This window comes from Bombus terrestris, chromosome 1 (assembly GCF_910591885.1).
Source record: "Bombus terrestris chromosome 1, iyBomTerr1.2, whole genome shotgun sequence".
In the NCBI taxonomy this organism is placed as follows: Eukaryota; Metazoa; Arthropoda; class Insecta; order Hymenoptera; family Apidae; genus Bombus; species Bombus terrestris.
Window position 1 is genome coordinate 186,928 of NC_063269.1, and position 18,607 is coordinate 205,534.

General features: G+C 34.1%; 2 protein-coding genes across 8 annotated transcripts in view; one reads left to right on the forward strand and one right to left on the reverse strand.

Annotated features, from left to right (window-relative positions):
- Positions 1-6,066: 6,066 nt before the first annotated feature.
- LOC100648268 lies at positions 6,067-13,024 on the reverse strand. Of its 2 annotated transcripts, none has more exons than XM_048404212.1 (5): positions 12,787-13,024; positions 8,728-8,850; positions 8,544-8,661; positions 8,209-8,470; positions 6,067-8,146 (listed from the first exon to the last, which is right to left on the reverse strand). In XM_048404212.1, the coding sequence occupies exons 1-5, from the start codon at positions 12,790-12,792 to the stop codon at positions 7,897-7,899; spliced, it is 759 nt and encodes a 252-aa protein (XP_048260169.1). In that variant the 5' UTR covers positions 12,793-13,024; the 3' UTR covers positions 6,067-7,896. The 2 variants fall into 2 exon arrangements, with proteins under 2 accessions (XP_048260169.1, XP_048260178.1); XM_048404221.1 differs by having other exon boundaries at positions 12,950-13,014.
- A 142-nt stretch (positions 13,025-13,166) lies between these two features.
- The window catches only part of LOC100650023, a 35,082-nt gene continuing 29,641 nt past the window's right edge, over positions 13,167-18,607 (forward strand). For 2 of the 6 annotated variants that reach the window (XM_048404187.1, XM_048404177.1), the window contains exon 1: positions 13,168-13,469. Coding sequence is in view for 4 of the 6 variants with exons in the window: in XM_048404167.1 (XP_048260124.1) it covers positions 13,697-13,716 (20 nt within the window). In the remaining 2 variants the exon portion in view is untranslated. Of the gene's footprint in view, positions 13,470-13,551; positions 13,717-18,607 lie in introns of all 6 variants that reach the window. The other 4 variants (XM_048404167.1, XM_048404171.1, XM_048404204.1 and 1 more) reach the window with 4 other exon arrangements.

An 18,607-nucleotide genomic window follows, 5' to 3' on the forward strand; every position in this document is an offset into this window, starting at 1 on the left:
TCATTATAACAAAGTCAAATTGCACAATTTCTGAATTTTTATCGTAAATTGACGTCTTTAACGATTTAATACGATATCCATTTTTCCCATTTTTATAGTTTCTACAAACTAAGACTAAATTCACTCTTCTTTGATACTAGTTTTCGACTATCAATTAGTTTGAACAAAGAGTGGAAAAAGCCTAACGGCGGTCGATGACGTTACTGTGAAATTAGTTAAAGTATTAAATAATCAGACCGATAAAATTTATATTATATTATCGATATTCGTTCATTTACTCGTGCTAATTAAAAAATAAAATGTTCTTTTTTCTTGAATAACACCTACATCACTGTCTGCGATGTTTAAAATTCTTACTTAATGCTTACTTAAAATTCAGGTTCCTCTTTAATCCCTCTCAAGTGAAACAAGTAAATTTACTCGTCATAGTTGTAACGTAAAATGGCATTTTTTCTTCAGTACCGCCCGCGTCGCTGTACGTGATACAGTTATTAATTTTGTAGCGAATAACATCAATTAATTGACTGTAATCGCGGTTAGATATTTCTTTGTTAAAACTATCGATCTATTAGGCTATTAGCGAGAAACTTATTGATGCCTTAAAGAATGGTTTGATTCTTATAAATTAATGTTTTACATGTTGTCCATTAATGTTTCAATTGTTATAAATTAATAGCTTAATCGTTGTTAATTATTTGCTTAAATGTTATAAATTAATGTCTTAGACGTTATAAATTAATAGCTCAAATGTTAGAAATTAATGGTTTAAATGTATAAAGTAATAGCTTAAATGTTATACATTAGTGGCTTAGATGTTGCAAAATAATAGCTTAAATGTTATAAATTAATGGTCTAGAAGTATAAATTAGTGACTTATATGTTGTAAATTAATGGCTTGGACGTTATAAATTAATAGCTTAAATGTTATAAATTAATAGCTTAAGTGTTATAAATTAATGGCTAAAATGTTATAAATTAATAGTTTGACTGTTAGAAATTAATGGTTTAAGTGTATAAATTAATAGCTTAAATGTTATAAATTATCGGCTTAGATGTTATAAATTAATGGCTTAAATGTTATAAATTATTAGCTTAAATGTTATAAATTAATAGTTTGACTGTTAGAAATTAATGGTTTAAATGTATAAATTAATAGCTTAAATGTTATAAATTATTGGCTTAGATGTTATAAATTAATGGCTTAAATGTTATAAATTATTAGCTTAAATGTTATAAATTAATAGTTTGTCTGTTAGAAATTAATGGTTTAAATGTATAAAGTAATACCTTAAATGTTATAAATTATTAGCTTAGATGTTGTAAATTCATGGCATAAATGTTAGAAATTAATTCCTTAAATGTTATAAATTAATAGCTTAAGTGTTATAAATTAATGGCTTAAATGTTATAAATTAATGGCTTAAATGTTATAAATTAATTACTCAAGTGTTGTAAATTAATGGGTTAGACGTTGTAAATTACTGGTTTCAATGTTATTATTTGATATTTTTTTTATTTACCTTATGTTAAGTTCCTTTCCGATGTTTACTCTCTGGGAGTTCAAGCACGATAAAGCTCGTGCGCGACTTGCGTGTTCCTTATATAACTTAACAACGTGTCGGGACGTTAATCAAACGGTAACAATTTTTTGACACAGCTGGAGGTGGTTTTTTCATTATAACAAAATCAAATTGAACAATTTCTGAATTTTTATCGTAAATTGACGTCTTTAACGATTTAATACGATATCCATTTTTCCCATTTTTATAGTTTCTACAAACTAAGACTAAATTCACTCTTCTTTGATACTAGTTTTCGACTATCAATTAGTTTGAACAAAGAGGGGAAAAAGCCTAACGGCGGTCGATGACGTTACTGTGAAATTAGTTAAAGTATTAAATAATCAGACCGATAAAATTTATATTATATTATCGATATTCGTTCATTTACTCGTGCTAATTAAAAAATAAAATGTTCTTTTTTCTTGAATAACACCTACATCACTGTTTGCGATATTTAAAGGTCTTACTTAATGCTCGCTTAAAATTCAGGTCTTTTGCCATTCAGAAAATTGTTGCTGTAGCGGCACTCGACATCAAATGCCGCTACTCGACGCTAACTAAGCAACGGACACGGTAGCGAAGCAAGACCAAATTAACATCCCTATAATTTATCATATACAAAGAAAAATAGGGATGAAATCAATACAATACGAGGAAAACTTAGATGGTCGTACTGCAGACACTAGGTGGAGATACATCTCCCCAAAGGGAGACAACAAATACATGTCCCCAAAAGGACACAGAGGACAAGCACAGAAAAAACATAAAAAAATATTGGTGGACCGTATCCATCGTGGTTCCGTAACCCATCATAATAACAACGACATAAAGTGCCACAGAACGGCAACGCTCACCGTATAAAATTATAAATATGTAAATATTGTAAACATATAAATAAATATTATAATAATTCCACAGAACACCCCTCCCCTCCCCTCCCAGTCCACCCTCTCCCATCCCTTCTCAAATAGACTAACGAACTGTCCTGTTTTTGCGACCAGACTTTCAGGACATAAATTAAAATATCGTACATAAGCGCAGCGCAACAGCGGCTTAAATTTAAGTTACAATAATAATCTTAAAAAAAAAAAAAAAAAAAAAATGTAATAATGCATGGCTATGTCGTACCGTCGCGTATCGGTACTTTAGCCTGAACTACTGAAATAATAATAAACAAAAAAAAATACGGTAGCGAAGTGGTTAGCGCTTTAGGTTTCGAACGTTCGGGACCCGGGTTCGATTCCCGGCGCCCGTCCGTCCATCATTCCTATCTTTTTTTTTTCTTTCACGCATCTAACGTCTACAATCTTTTTACATATTTTACAATTTTCTAACAAAACTAACGCATTTTTTGAGAAATTCCCATGCTGAATCAACATCGCTCTACCTTTCACACACCCAAGTTAAGAACGCGTTTATTTTATTTACGCATCTTTATTACACACCTCGTCTTTTCACCCTATACTTTTACGCTCTTATCATTACCTCCTTTACGCAAAATGTTTCACATTTCTAAACGCTTTTATTTACACATCGTATTTACATATTTACGAGCTACTTCCTTCTGCCTTTTCCTCGTTTCACGCTTTTCCTCCCGCGCTCGCACGCAATCAACGAGATGATGATACATTTTTTCATTATCAGCGATTAAATGCTTTTTTCGTTCTTCCTCTTGTTAATCCTCTTGCTGCTCGTTGTTATTCGTCACAGTCTGTTTCTCCGGATGCATCGTCCATCCATGCTCGCAGGGCAATATATACAAAGGAAAACAAACCGATAACGATAACGATAACCTATAACTAGACATGAGATAATTAGAATTGCCCTTCGCGTTGTATTTACCACAATTTGCGATCAACGTACCTTTAAATTTCCATATACACAAGATATCTTACATAGTTCCGACCAACGAAAAATTCTGCATCGGTGGAACATGCGCTCGTCAGACGGCCGAGTCACCGTCATGAACTACGTAGAGTTCGGATCGATCACTTTTTCCAATAAACTATTCTAATACTTTCGAAAAAATTTAATATCGTATAAAAGATCCAATAGACGTATTGCCTTTGTTACGTCGCTATTGCGTCGATGTCGTCTTACTTCTCTGTCTTGCATATAATTTTAATGTCGTCTTACTCAGTTTAGTTAGACTAAACTAATGCCCAACAGATATTACCCAACTGTGAGTAGAATTCACTGCAGTGATACTGGTAACTTTAAGCGAATATTTCTCGACAAAATTTATGCGAGTTCGCCCCTTATGTGTATAGGAAAAAGTTTATTGAAATATTGATTTTTATCATCGAAATCGAAGTCTAGTCAGTCTTTCTGCAGTTTCGCCCGAATCTTCTTTTTAAAACGATCTTAAAATGGATTCTTAAAATGGATTCCGTGGATTTTTCGTCGAAACAACCATTTTCTATGTAAACTTTTGGAGAAAAGATTCGAATTAAAATACTGGGATCAACTACTCCTGATTTGATTATAGCTCGGGCAAACTAGGGAAGCAAAGCTGTCCCATACGCAATGCCTAGGGTTATTGGTATATTGGTTCAAAAACGAGAAAAAATCGTCAAGCCGATTTAATAATTCGAGATTGTTTATGATTGGATAATGTACACGTGGCGTGCAGTATGCTGTAAAATCCATTGACCGTCGCTACATATATGTATGTACCTCGAGAGGAACAACGCGCATATACACTTCTTACCTGTACTTATCGAATCTTTGCATTCAAAAATTCAATCACCGTAACGCAACGAGGAAAAAGGAAAAACCAAGAAAGAGATCAAAGTCAAGATAAAGTGCGAGTTTCAATGTGCGTGCATCGTGTATTGTCTTTACTTTAATACTTAATTGTTTTGCGTATTACTTTCTATTTCTAATACTAGTGTTGCTAAACATGTCAGTTGTTACCCTGAGTTTTTTAAAACGTATCCTTATATTTATCGCAGAAATAAAATGAAAGCAATCTCTTTATCTATCAAACCCCTACGATCTTTATTAAATATGCGACTAAAATGTATTGCTTTTTAATTCCATTAAAAATTCATGTGGTTGAAAGCAACACGGTAAAATAACTCATTGCTGTTTGAATAATCTGAAAGTATGTGTTACAATAAAATTATGTATAATCTTAACATCGTATAAAATGAGTCGCGATAGAAAGTATTTACCGCGAGAAAAGTTTCCATTGACATGGTCGCTACTTTGAAAGCTGTGATTTTGCTAAATACTAAAGTCCTTGCGAGTAAAAATTTATATAAATTATGACACTTTTTAGGAAATATATACCACATAGCCTCGCATCTAGATGAATTAATCGTCGATTAACTCTTGAAATATAAGAGTGCAAACGTTTCAGAAAAGTAAAGGGGATATTCTTACGCCGCGTTGTACACCTCTTCGCTGTGATTCAATAATCTTTGCCCAGGAAGGCAGAGGACGAATATGTGAGCAGCTTGCGCGAATGTAAATGATCCAAATCGTATCGTATCAGCTGCATTGCCTAGTTTCATTACAGTCTAAAAATAGTGAAGCGTTTATAGATTTGAATCAAAGAATAGTATTAATTATATAATGTTGTACAAATACTCGCTTCGACTCCTGCAATGCTAAGGCAGACAACGTTAAAGAACAATTGAACGAATATGGATTTGGCGAACAATGATTCGACAAGATTACAGTATCTAAGAAAAATAAAATCCATCTGTCGGTGTGACGTGAAAGAAATAAACGGTATGAATGTATACTAGGATGGACCTTACTCAACTTATTTGTCAAAAATTAATTTTGAGTTTTTTTTTTTCAAGTCTCCCCTTAGAAGAGTACCACTGGATAAATACGTAATCTACGAAAAATTTAGAATCGAACGGCAAATCGTGTCACGTTGATTTTGAAAATTTGTTTGTTTTTGTGACTCGTTTCTACGCGTTACGGTACACCGTATGATATGTCTCACGTGTCTCAGATATATCGTTGAATTTATCTTTCTTTTTTTATCTTTTTACGCAAGGGTTGCCGGCAGTCTCGCGGCGGCCAGATTAAGGAAACAACTAGCCTGAAACCGAATACATTGATGATATTCATTTTTAAATGAATTATAATAGCCGTTTCTTACAGTCTTGCATGTGCACGTTCTGCGCGAAGTCGTTAAGCTCGCCCGATCTTCGTGTATAAACAGAAGATAAGCGGCTGGCGGTCGGTAACTAATACGATCTTACCCGTAGGACAAAGTTGCGTATGGCGAGCCACGGGACAGAAATCGTTGAAATGTTTACTGTCGTGCACCGTCCCAACTATTTCTTTTAAGGAGAACTATAGAGTTATTTCGTGCCTTTGTTAGACAAAACGTTCATCCCTTGACCGCGGCTACGTTCGGCGACCGGTTGTCGCCTCGAGCCCGAGCTCGCTATCATAAATCTCAAATAAATACAGTCAGATCGAATGACAACAATTTCTTAATACGACTATGGTGGAATCTAGATTACAGTATTAAGGGATCTTCCCAAAGTTCCAAAGGGAAGGTTCCGGTGTTCTTTCATCTTCGACATATAAATATATATTTATAAAGAATTTAACAAATTCAAACGGGAAAAAATACTTAAGCCTTGTATTACCAATAATTTACAGGATTAGGACAATTGTCCAAATATGCTTAGCTGGGATCTATGAATGTAGTATAGTATTAGAAGGGAAAGGGAAGAAAATAAAAATAAATGACGCGCAAGTATGCCAGCTGTGTAACATGAGAAGGGAAGAAACCTTGAAATTTGAAACATGGAACAATTTGAAACATCGCTGTGCGCGTTCGTGGCACGACTCATTTTATTTACGCTTGGTTTAACACTTGACGAATTCGCTTCTACAATGAATTATCATTTACACGACTATTTTGTAGTACAAAAACGGAACGCGACCATTTTTCTATCAGGTCTCGAAATCAGAAGTGACCCCCTGTCTTCGAATATCTGATCGATATCGCCGAGATCGTCCTTTTCCTATTCGCCCCGGGCTCGTCCGTTGGCTCTGGCATTCTACACTGCGGCTGTCAATTACTGTCAAATAGCCGAGTTCCACGGTATGGCAGCGATATAACGTATCTCGATATGTCCCCAATATCAACGATATGATATACAGAGAGAAGAGAGAAAAGACTTCTAACAGGTACTAAGCATCGAGAACGGAGAAGAGGCTGTTTCAACTGTTCGCGGAGAGACGCGATCGCGAGATAACGCGTCAACGAGAGTCGTAAATTCTCGTTACGATTAAACAATCGACGCCACGAACTGATTGATCCCCTGTTTCTATTATGAGAATAGAGGTGGTTGAAATGAGTGCATGCGGAAAACTACACTTGATTTGTTAACAAAAGGTTTGATAACAAGTAAGACGAAAATATAACAATTAAGGTTTTGTTAGTGGTTTGCTTATAACGAGATCTTTCGTACTTCGCAGCTTGAGATAGACTGACTGATTCTTTTATTCGAAATCAAGGATTCTTTCCTTTGTTGTCCTTCGATATCTCTACTACACATGCGTTTATCAGATGTACCGCGGCGGTCGCTGCGTATGTGTTCTTCCGAGAATTCGGCGAAAGAAACGTAGAGATATCGATGGTACATTGGGCATGTCGGTATTGTGCTTTGACGGCATAGCTCTTTGTACCGCGAAGCTGTTGGAAAGTTCCGTGGTCGATGCCGCCACAAATTAAAGTTTCCTTGAACACTTGATTAGAGAAACGATTGGCAAACCGTAACAGAGGCAGAAATCATTTTTAATTAACTTTTAACTTTACGTGCAACGATAAAGATAAGAAGACCGCACTTGGATCTGTAATAAAGCTTAATATATGAGAAGAGATACTTTTATATACAGACATAAATCTGAATATGGCTGTATGTACGTGCTATATGTATATATCATTGTATCGTATACGCTATACTAGATATTACATATTAATTATTAAAAGAGAGAGAGAGAGAGAGAGAGAGAGAGAGAGAGAGAGAGCTAAAGTAGTATAATAAAATAGCAATATAATATAGAAATTAAGAACTCGATGTAGAAATCTGATACAGTGTAGGAAACTAGGAATAAGAATGCAACAATCCCTCGTTGTATTAGGCTTTGAGCCTAAAGTACAAACAAATGACGATAATAAATATTGTTAAAGAACGTAAGAAGACAAATTCAACGATAAGATGAACATGTATACTTATTGTATATACTACGACGTAGAAAAGCTAATCACGAAAATAAAAAAATTTTTTGCATACTCGATATGGTACCATCTCCCGTCGCCTGGGCGATTTAAAATTTTATACAAATCGCTTTTTCATCCAATAGCATAAGGGGTGTCTCGAGAAACTTTGGTAACGGGAGAATCCAAGTCCATCCTACCGTACACTAAGTCTACCGACCTTATTGCATTTTGATATTCTTTTATACAAAGGAACAGTTTTGTAGAAATTTTCTTCTCTTCTTCCGGCAATAATTCGGTATTTTTGTAGTTTTCGAATAAACGATGATCCTTTAAATTTATCAAACTACTCGCATCCAAAATGTGCACAGTTCTCAATTCGTAACTAGAAAAATTTCTTTTTCACATCAGAATTTTAAACATAATAGAGATATATGTAAACTTTACCTCACAATTGCGAACAAAGCACAGCCATGTTGGGCGTATAGCATGTACGTAGTATCACAAGAAGCAATTAAATTGGCAATCATGGCTATTGTCATGTATGAATGTATGAACAGATAATAAAAATATTGTTGTGTGTCCACGCCATAATCGAGTTCAATTGGAAAGCTTTTCTCTTCTGAATGATTCGAGGGTATAATGAAATCAATTAGCAGCGATATTGCTGGTATCGTTATGTAAGCCACCACTGTTGTGTAAACGTATACTAAGATGGGAATAAGAAAACTTTTTACCCTTTTAAATAACTCTGAAAAAAGTTCGAGATCTCAGACACTTACAGGCGTAATAAAGTGTAATTTTTCTTCCTTGTACGTCATAATATCGAAGAATCAGCTTTTCTGGACGATTCGCATAATAATGATGGTTATTTTTAATGAATAAGAGTACATCCCTCATCTGTTGAAATCGCGCTCAATCCTTAATAAATATTTCTTTGCTAAACGAAATAGATGCATGTAGTACCTTTTTTGTGTTAAAAATTGCGTTGAGATACATCGACATAGAAAGGAAGAGTGCTATGATCGGTGGCATGCATTCGATGGCTAAACTGTAGTTGACACTCCATGCATTGGACAATCCTCTAATCTGGAAAGATCCATATATACGATATAAAATTACAAAAATATGTAAATAAAAGTGTTTGATTATTTGAGAAGGGTTACAAAATTCTATTCCATGCCAAATTATTACATTCTTCTATAAAATATGTAAATTTTCATTAAGATACGAGTATAAATAATTCACTAAACGCTTGAAATTATCTCTTTGAACTGTCATTCACCGATCGTACAAGATCCATGTATCTTAACCTAGTTAAATGATCATTAGCAAACTCGTTTTACGTTCATTTATTCGGGAATTACTGTACTTAAAAAAGAACAATCTCAATTAGATGACCTGCGATAACCTCGCCGCTTGTTTATAATTACAATTGCACAACGTTTATTGTGATGTAAAGAAAGAAGAAGAAACTATATTATATGAAACAAATGCTATATATTCCAATCAAAAAATCGTATAAAAATAAAATTAATTCACACGTCACGCTGTTAGCTTTACACATCAAGAAGATTAAAGACACCGTCCGCACGAAGGGTTTATTTCATTCTAAAATGAAAATCGTTTTACTGCAGGCAATCATTTTCCTATAGGTTGCTTTCAGCGACTCATTTAATATGATAGCAGTCGGTCGTTTCGCTTATTAAGTACAATGTTCTCCGTATAATGACGAAAAGAAAGAAAGAAGGGATGATGAAACAACAATCTTCTTTGATTAGCTATCATTTTACGAATATATCTGACATGAAAGGAATAGAAACTGGAGGGGACCTTGTGAGATAGGTAGACGTGAAAATCTTGTCTCTCGCATTTAATGAATACGGAACGATGAACTGTTTCGTCTATTTAAATAATTAACTGGCCTGTTAATGATTAAACAAGCAAATTATCGTCAATTGCCTTCGTGCAAGTTTTATTGATTCGTTTTTACACTAGTCTACGATATACGCTGAATGTAAGTCGGAGCAATGAATGAAATGCGATGATAATCGGCATGGATTTCTTCGAGCAGCCTGCCTTTCGATTGAACAAGCGTCTTTTGTCATTCGTAGGAGTATGGCCATTTCAGAGTACTCTGCCGAAACTATCAAGGCAAAGTGTTGTTTTAATCCCGATTTTCGTTCTCCTTACGGCCGAGGTAATTAAATAGGAAAGAAACGAATTAATTTTTATAATTACGTATAACTAGATTGATTCTATTAAAACAAAAGTCTGTAATGATATAAGATGAAATTACAAAAATACACGATAAAATTTTATTATAGTTTCGTCTATGGTTTGATAAATTTGATATATTCCATGCCAAATCATCTTAAAGCACAACTGTTTGACTATAAATTTGCACTGCGTGTTTGTGATAATGAAAAGGAAATCCACTGTTTAAACGATGCAATATTTCCAATTAAATTAGATAAGTACGAAAAAATTGTCAAAATTTTGTAACAGGATTTAGCTATTATACAATCTGAAATATATCGATAAGTGTAATACACTATGTTGTGACTGCAAACAAAACAGTTAAGATGTAACAACAATACCATATGCGAGGATCACAATGAATTGTCACGTAACAGTGCATCGTTACAGGATTAAAATATTTGTCGGAATCAATATTGTCAACTTGGTAAGGTCAACGCGAAATTTATTAGCTTATTTGTACAGGGTATATAAATATTGTTGGTAATGATCATCACAGCGCGATTCTATATTTTCGATTCGGTGAATGTTTGACTAAAAAAAAAGGTCTTGTCAAAATTGTCCTTGAAAGTCAAGGTCAAAAGGTCAGACCTTTTGCTTGCCTCATATACTACTCGTCGTGAAAACCAACTTTGTAACATGAACCACGGTCTGCAACTCAACCGTTCTCCTGAAAAGTGATGTCAAAGTTTCAGTAATTATTAAACTGACTGTTCACATGACTGTGTTTAAGTTTACAATGAGAAAGTATTATAAATGGCGCGTTAATGACGAAACAGCAGGGAACTACGAATTAGCTCGTGAAATATGTCGGAATCCAGTGGGGAATAATGGAAGACCACTACGTGCAGAGATGATTCCTAGGTAACGTCTCAACGATTACATCAACAATTTGATAATCAAGAATTAATATTGTGACGCGTCCGATCACATCACCGAACAGGCGGATGTCGCATCCATTAATGGTAAGTTATCGCACTGCTCGTGTTTTTCCACTAATGGGGTTATGCAGAATAGCTTGTCAAGTGCCAATCAATCGTATGACAATGCAAAAAATAATGATAAAATTTGCCACGTTCAAGCACTCCAACCAGATGACTATGCTGTTTCCCACTGAATGCTAATTATATTGCAACGCTAACCACGCTTTTGGCAACGTTTGTTTTGTTACAGACGAAAGCAACCATCCTCGATCAACGAAATGTCAAGATTTAGGCTCACGGAAATTCCCAAAAATGGTTGAAAGATTTAATCAGGTATGATTCACCAACAACCTATGGGCAGGAGTTATCGTAAATATGTTGCACCTGTTAACTTGTATCCAAGCAACAAAATGAGGCCAATAACGTGGTTCCCAATAATTCTAAGTAATATGAAAGGAGCTGCGACGATATATAACATTCTTAAAATTTACACCACCAGGAGTCATTTAACAATGCAAGCGCACTATTGTAAGCGGATCCTAGCTGCTAGAACGTAACATTAGGCGTTTACGTAACAAAGGCGATATAGACGGATAGGATATTTTCTTTTTTTTTTTTTTTTTGTCCCGTCCCGTTGCTTTAATGTTCAATATATAAACAAAAAGGACAAGTGTTGCTCGTGGACAATCAATTAAGCACCTCTATGATAGGCTACCAATCTTGACATGTATAATCTTACCAATTTTAAATTTTGGATCAAAATTCATAGAATTAATAAATTTTACGTCAATTTTACGTCAGTGATAAAAGTAAGATGGATAAATGTTGTGGATCAAAAATCTATCGTTACGTCGATTCTTATCTACGGTCAATTTGTTCTTCTGCTTTTATCATTACTGTAAACGAACGGGCATGTAATACAGATACGTCGCGTCAGAAATATTATTTAATGTCCGTCAACTAGTAAAACTACTATTAAAATGAAATCTAAGTTTTATTATAACTAAAACACAATCGCGAAGAAATTAAGTTTCATATTAAACCTAAGAAAAACTTTTGTGCATTGAGAATATATTAAAATTATTGCATCACTCTCTTGATTCATTACCGTTCGAAGGAGAGGTTTTCGTTTCTTCTCTAAAAGTAAATATAGTATACAATTAATTTCTCCTTTTAAGGCAACGTAGTTTGATTATTGCGCGATTTCGTTACTTTTATACTTGCCTATCTCGGATAGAAAAGCACGTATGAACTTTTCTGTAGGACCGTACAATTACATATAAGTTCTTGCAGCGTGAAACCACAGACGAGTATTCATTAATCAACGATGAAATTAAATAGGTTCTTGGATATGTGAGCGTAAAGTTGCTTCCAACATTTGGCAAATGAGGGTGGGGGAGGGGGGGGGGTCAGTACTAGTCGGGAAACAACCAGAACAATGAGTATGAGCAATATATAACGAGCACTCTTATTTCCTCTCTGGTTGAAGACGAGAGGCCGTGTTGCAGATTGCAGCTACGAGTTATCGCGGTCATACACGATATTCGACCACTGATATGTATAGATATTATGAATACGAGACTTTGTGAAACCGCATGAGACAACTTGATCGCGGTCATATGCCAGCTTTAGTACGAAGCACCACTATAGGTTGTCCGGTGTACTTCGCTCTGCTGTACTCCCCATAACTCTCACAGCACTCAACATTTCGCCACTACATATATACATACATACATACATACGTTATATATTTATAATCTCGTGCGTTTCTGTAAGATTTAATACGAAAACTCTATAATGCTATACGATTTCAAACACGATTCGCACGAATATAAATACGTACCCACATTATTATTATTGTTACCACAGTATTATTTTATTTGTAAGCAACCTGTTTGTAAGAATTATTAGTTCCTATTCCCCCAATCAGAAATGTGGTTAACATAAAGGTTCTCTTGTTCACGAGTTAGGAGGTTTCTAATTGTATGTACGACAGTTTGTCCTACCTTTTAGTACTACTAACAGTAAAATGCGTGAACGAAGAAGTTTGTCTTGTTCGATATCGAGCTACTTGAAAACAAACTCTCGTTCACCTCGAACGGTGGCGTCAGCAACCCCGACGTCGCCTACGCGCATGCACTACCCTGATCGGGGGTTGAGAATGAGGCGATGAGCAGCAGAGAGGGAGAGAGAAATCGAACGCCAACACTGTTTCTCACAGTTTTCTCTCGTTGTTCGCGCGTGCATCAAAAATATTTTGCGTAATCGCTGCGTGGCTTTCAGTGGACGTGGAAACGACGAAGAACAGGACTTGAATTCGGCATTTTCGCTTCAGAATTATCCGAGAGAAAATAATAATTTTATGATAACACCCGCGTCTCTTCTATCGTGATTCTGGTGGACTCGATCGTGGAATGCGAGGGCAGCGACATTATCATCGAGGGCATCGTGAAAGCTAAGGACTCGGTTTGATCATAGCTAGGAAACGCTAAGGAATAACTGCTGATTACTGTAGTGAAAAGGCATGTAAGTAAAAAAAAGTTTAATATGACGCGTTCAGGGTGCTCGTATACATGTGAACTGGATAACCGTGGTGGAGTCCACACAGAGTCGTACGTGACAATATGGAGGAAAGGCGAGTCGCGTGACGCAAGGACGCTGAAAGACGCGTTCTCGTGCTACTGTTTGGGAAAGGAGCTTGGTGGAATTTCTGAAAAGTGGATTTTACGAAAGGATTTTGTCGGTTGGGAACTATGCAACGTACGAGAGACGAGTGAGTCGTTCGTTGCATGTCCGATTTAACGAAATGCAAGATACGTATGATATGTAGAAGCGGTAACAAGAGATAATTTAGATTATGTGAGATAATTTTAGATTACAAGTGTTTAGGAATTGTTGGATTGCGAGATGGGTAGCTAATGTTTATGTTTTTAAGTTAAAATGATTAAATGAACTCACACTTACGCGGAAAATATTGAATTTGCTTGTAGTTTATTCTACTATATAGAGAATATTTATCGTATCAGTAATTAATTGAATAATATTCACGGTTACAGAAAGTAAGTACTAATGTCTTTCTCTCGTGGATATTTATAATTACTGCCCGTATAAAATTTTTATCTTGGTTTAACAATTTACTTATTGCATTGATAATTTAAGGGACTTCTATAATTTTGTTAAAGTTACAGATAATTCTGATAATTATTAGTTACTTTTGTGAATACAGCCATAAAAGCAAAGATTTCTACAAAAGGAGCATTACAATTTTGCTCGTTTGACTTCTCAGCAAGATAATGTACATAGTATGTAATTTGGAAAAATTGAATTCTAAATATTCGAATATGTTTTTAGAAATTGCTTGACGTACGTACAGTTTACATACGTATAAGAATATGGTGCAATATATGAATATGAATGCATGTGAACCAGAACGATGTGTGTATATATGTGCATGCCTGGATATGTGAGAAGCAAAGAAAAAACGGCGCACAATTGATGAAAAGAAGCGAAGACGGTTATACATATAGTTATGACACGCGAGGACAATACTTGTATTGCCCTACTTTCGGTCTAATAATTGTTTTCTTTTTTTCTTTCTTTCTTTTTTAATTTATAAATTATTCTATCTAAGCTTGAAAGACAGTATCTGTGGTTCCTCTTCCAAAACCCCATTCTACATATTATATACGGGCTCGTCCGGGTTAAAGACATCTACGAGTACACGAGGTAGTGACGAGAAAAAAAGAAATTGACTAACGAAGAAGACAAATGAGGATAGACGAGTCATCTAGAAAAGAAGTTGAGAAAAAGAGTTTGCACTACATTGCAAACCGTTAGTGGGAAATTATTAATCGGATAATGAAAATATCGTGGAAAGAAACAAAAGATGTACTTGTAAGTTTAATCATTCAATGGCCAATGTCAATGTATGATAGCTGAATGTTGTAAAGTAGGTGTAGAATTCTCCAAGCCCAATAAATAGGAACGATAACAATGGGAAGTCAAGATGGTATGTTGGCGATGAGTGTTCTCGTCTCTTTGGTCGAACGTCCGATTACGTAAATTCCGATTTCGTAAGGCCTCCCCTCCTCGCTTTGCCACATCACAACTGCTCCTACAACGATATAGTATAGATGCAAGTATTGATATTTAAATGAAATCGTTATCAATCTCCGCGGTGATTCAACAAAAGAATAGAATCTGTGACCTCTGGCTATAGCCAGAAGTGTGTCGTGTGTTATATGATACGATGGTACCGCGAAGTCTGGTATCGTATATGTATTATAGTATGAAACTTGGAACGAGTAACATCATCCTTACCACGTTAAAGTGTTTGATTTTTGAGAAAAATATTGAAAAAAAAACATATTATAAACATTATATTACTGCATCAGGTATTTTTTGATTTACAATACCAAAAAAAAATATAACGTTACTCAATGTTATGAAAATATATCTATATAGAATATGTTAAATTTTTTATACTTTGCAATATTAAAAGAGTAGCTATATATTCTTTTATTTTTTGAATTATCTCGATAATTATGGCTTAGTCGGTAAGGTGGCGTTTCTACGTATGTGAATAAATTAATCGGAAATAAATGATAGAAGAAGAATTTTTTTCGTACATTTGTTCAAAAAGGTTTTGTTCATTTAGTACAGTATTCGTAATTGAAACGTTTAAAAATTGATATATTTTAATCGATCAATTTTTTGATAAATCTCTTCAAGATTTAATGATCAACAATTTCCATTTAAACAAAAATCAACCTTTTTCCCAACAACTGTTTTCATAAAAATGTAGAAAATAGACAATTATTATTTTTGGTGCTTGCTTCAAATCCATTTCCAAACACTAATTTAGCTTCTCACAAACGATGTTAAAATAAATAGAAGGAACGACAATTTTTACAATCCTTGTTTAACCAACTAACTTTACACACAATTAGGTTCATTAAGCTACAAATAATCTAACGCGCATTAAAGGAATGAAATAACAATTTTTATCATCCCTGTATATTTCACCCTCGATCCAACTCCTTTATCAGCCTCCCTCCTTCTGCTATCAGTGGAACAACGTCTAAATGGTTCTATAGTATAAGAAGGGATTGCATTATATTCAAAATCCTTGTCAATTACTCAAACGAAGAAAGCTTATTATATTATAGATAGACAAATTGTTTCATTCTTATTAAAAAAACTTGCGGTTTATCTTGCGCCGCCTTTTTCACGTGCTTATCCAATCATTCCAGCTGTTGGGCGAACACTTTTCTAATATCCATGCCACGATTGCAGCACGTGGCCTTAAGCGAAACTCACTACCAGGAAGGGTAGAAAGGACACGGTCGATCGATGCGTTCCTGTATCTACGATGTATAGTATACATAATGTATAGCACGCAACCGAAGCGGAGACAGTTAAAAGTTAAAGGGCTTGCAGGAGAAAACGAGATAGGGATAGTAGAGAGGGGAGAGGAAGGTATATGAATCTTCTTTTGCTCGGAAAAATAGTCCGGTGGTTCATAATTCACATATGCAATATGCAGCTCTCATTCTCTTTCATCGTAGACTCTCTTTTCTTCTCATTATCCAACAAATATCCGAGCCTTACGTGAAACAAATAATTGTTACACTATTACACTATGTAATAAAGATTATTTGAATTATAAAATACAGTATGCTAGAGAAAATGTAAAAAAATGGTTTTTCGCAAATTTGCACTAGTTCTAAGGCAAAGTTTTATGAAGCTCAGTTTGTTAATTTCGTTCAAATTAAGAAAACCGGAGGCAATATCTCTTTTTATTTTCGCTTAAAAGTTAACTAACCTATTAATAATAGATTTTATTCGACCAGACGACGCATGTTCATTCTATCTTGTACTGATTGTATACTAATCTTCTAAAAAATGATAGTAATTATCGTAATAGATATTGTAACGAAACTCTCAATGATTTTCAAAAATCTTTTCCTTAATATTTAATTGGCGTATTTTACTATTATTATTATCAAACCAGCAGAATTACATACTATTATTAGTACTCTGAGTGATTTTTATTTTTACTTTCTCCCTGAATTAAGTTCGTCGACATTTCCAAAAATTTAAGTCTTAGTAAATAATTGCTAGATGTCTGTTAGTTATCTTTCAATTATTATTAATGGAAAATTAGTAAAATTACTGGTACTATAATTAGTATTATGAGATGAGATTCCTATTTTGTATCTAGTACCTTGCGTTTTCTCCCTTGAGAAAATACGTCGTTATCATAAAGAAAAATATATAGACATAGCTGAAATAGATATGAATCGCTTTAATTATAGGATAGGCTACTTTGCACGAGATTCGAGTAAGGGCAGGTCAAGAAATTCTCTGTGAATTGTTCCGTTAATTACCTCTTTGAAATACTTTGAGAATTGAGGTAAATGGATGAGAAAACAGAAACCATAAGAAATAAGTAGGCGTGGAATAACAGAAATAAAATACAAGGCTAGTAAAACCTTTTACAAACGATAAACACTGCAGAAGCAAAATTGCTTCCTATACATTGACGAAATCGATGGGATATCGTAGAAAAGCAAGATTTATTTAAAATAAGCGAACAAAATATGTAAATCTTTTATTTATTTATGTTGTTTATATGTATTCATTCGTATGTAAGCCTTTTCAAATGTTCTATCAATGTAAAAATATTGAAGGTGTTTAGGATTAAAAAAGAAGGAATAGAAAATAATTTAAATAAAAATTTATGATATAATTCTGCACTTTCTGTTTATTTTACTGCTGCTTCAACCGAAATATCCGATATTTATTGCTAGTAAGGAGAAGACGTTTTAGAAAAATTATGAAAATTGTTTTTATTGCGATATTTAGAAATACATATGTATACATGTATATAGTCTGTAAACTCAAGAATATCAGATTTTCTTACGTTTCATTCATTAACTTGTTGAAAATATAAAAAAAAAGACAACAGATGAAGAATTAAAATATCTTACTGTGTCTTGTAGGCAAGTTTAACATTGAAGTGATACAATAAAAATATGTTACAGAATATATTACAGAATATATTATAGAATTAATGAAATAGTGTACATTGCAAGCATTTCGTATACATAAAGTGTTTCAAGATAAAATTCCAACAAAAAGATTTTAATTATAGAATACTAAATGAAATATGTAACGCTTAAATCAAATAACTTTCTATGTAACTAAAGATTGGGGACTTGTGCAAAACCGAAAAGTCAGGAAAATAATACTTTGTTAGAAACAACGTTTATTTGCTAAAAGAACAATTTCAGTGACATTTAAAAATTCGTACTTATCGAAATATCAAAGAAATTAACATATAACAAATATTTTCACTCAAACAGACAATGTAATGTTCGCTATCTGTACTAAAACGAACATTTTAATTATACCAAAATCGTTCGCTTTTAAACGCCATATTTTAAAACCATGCGATTGAAATCAGGTTCTCAGAGAAACCCGCGCAAATGCATCTCTCGAGCCGAAAGCGTGATGGAAGCAGCGATCGATTAAACGTTTACCACTATACCTGTCAAACCTTTTAAAAATATTTCTTTCGAAAGTACAACCTAACCAAATATAAAGGATATCCTCGTGTAATCCAAATGTCTGCAATACTAGTAAAATTTCGGAAAAAAACA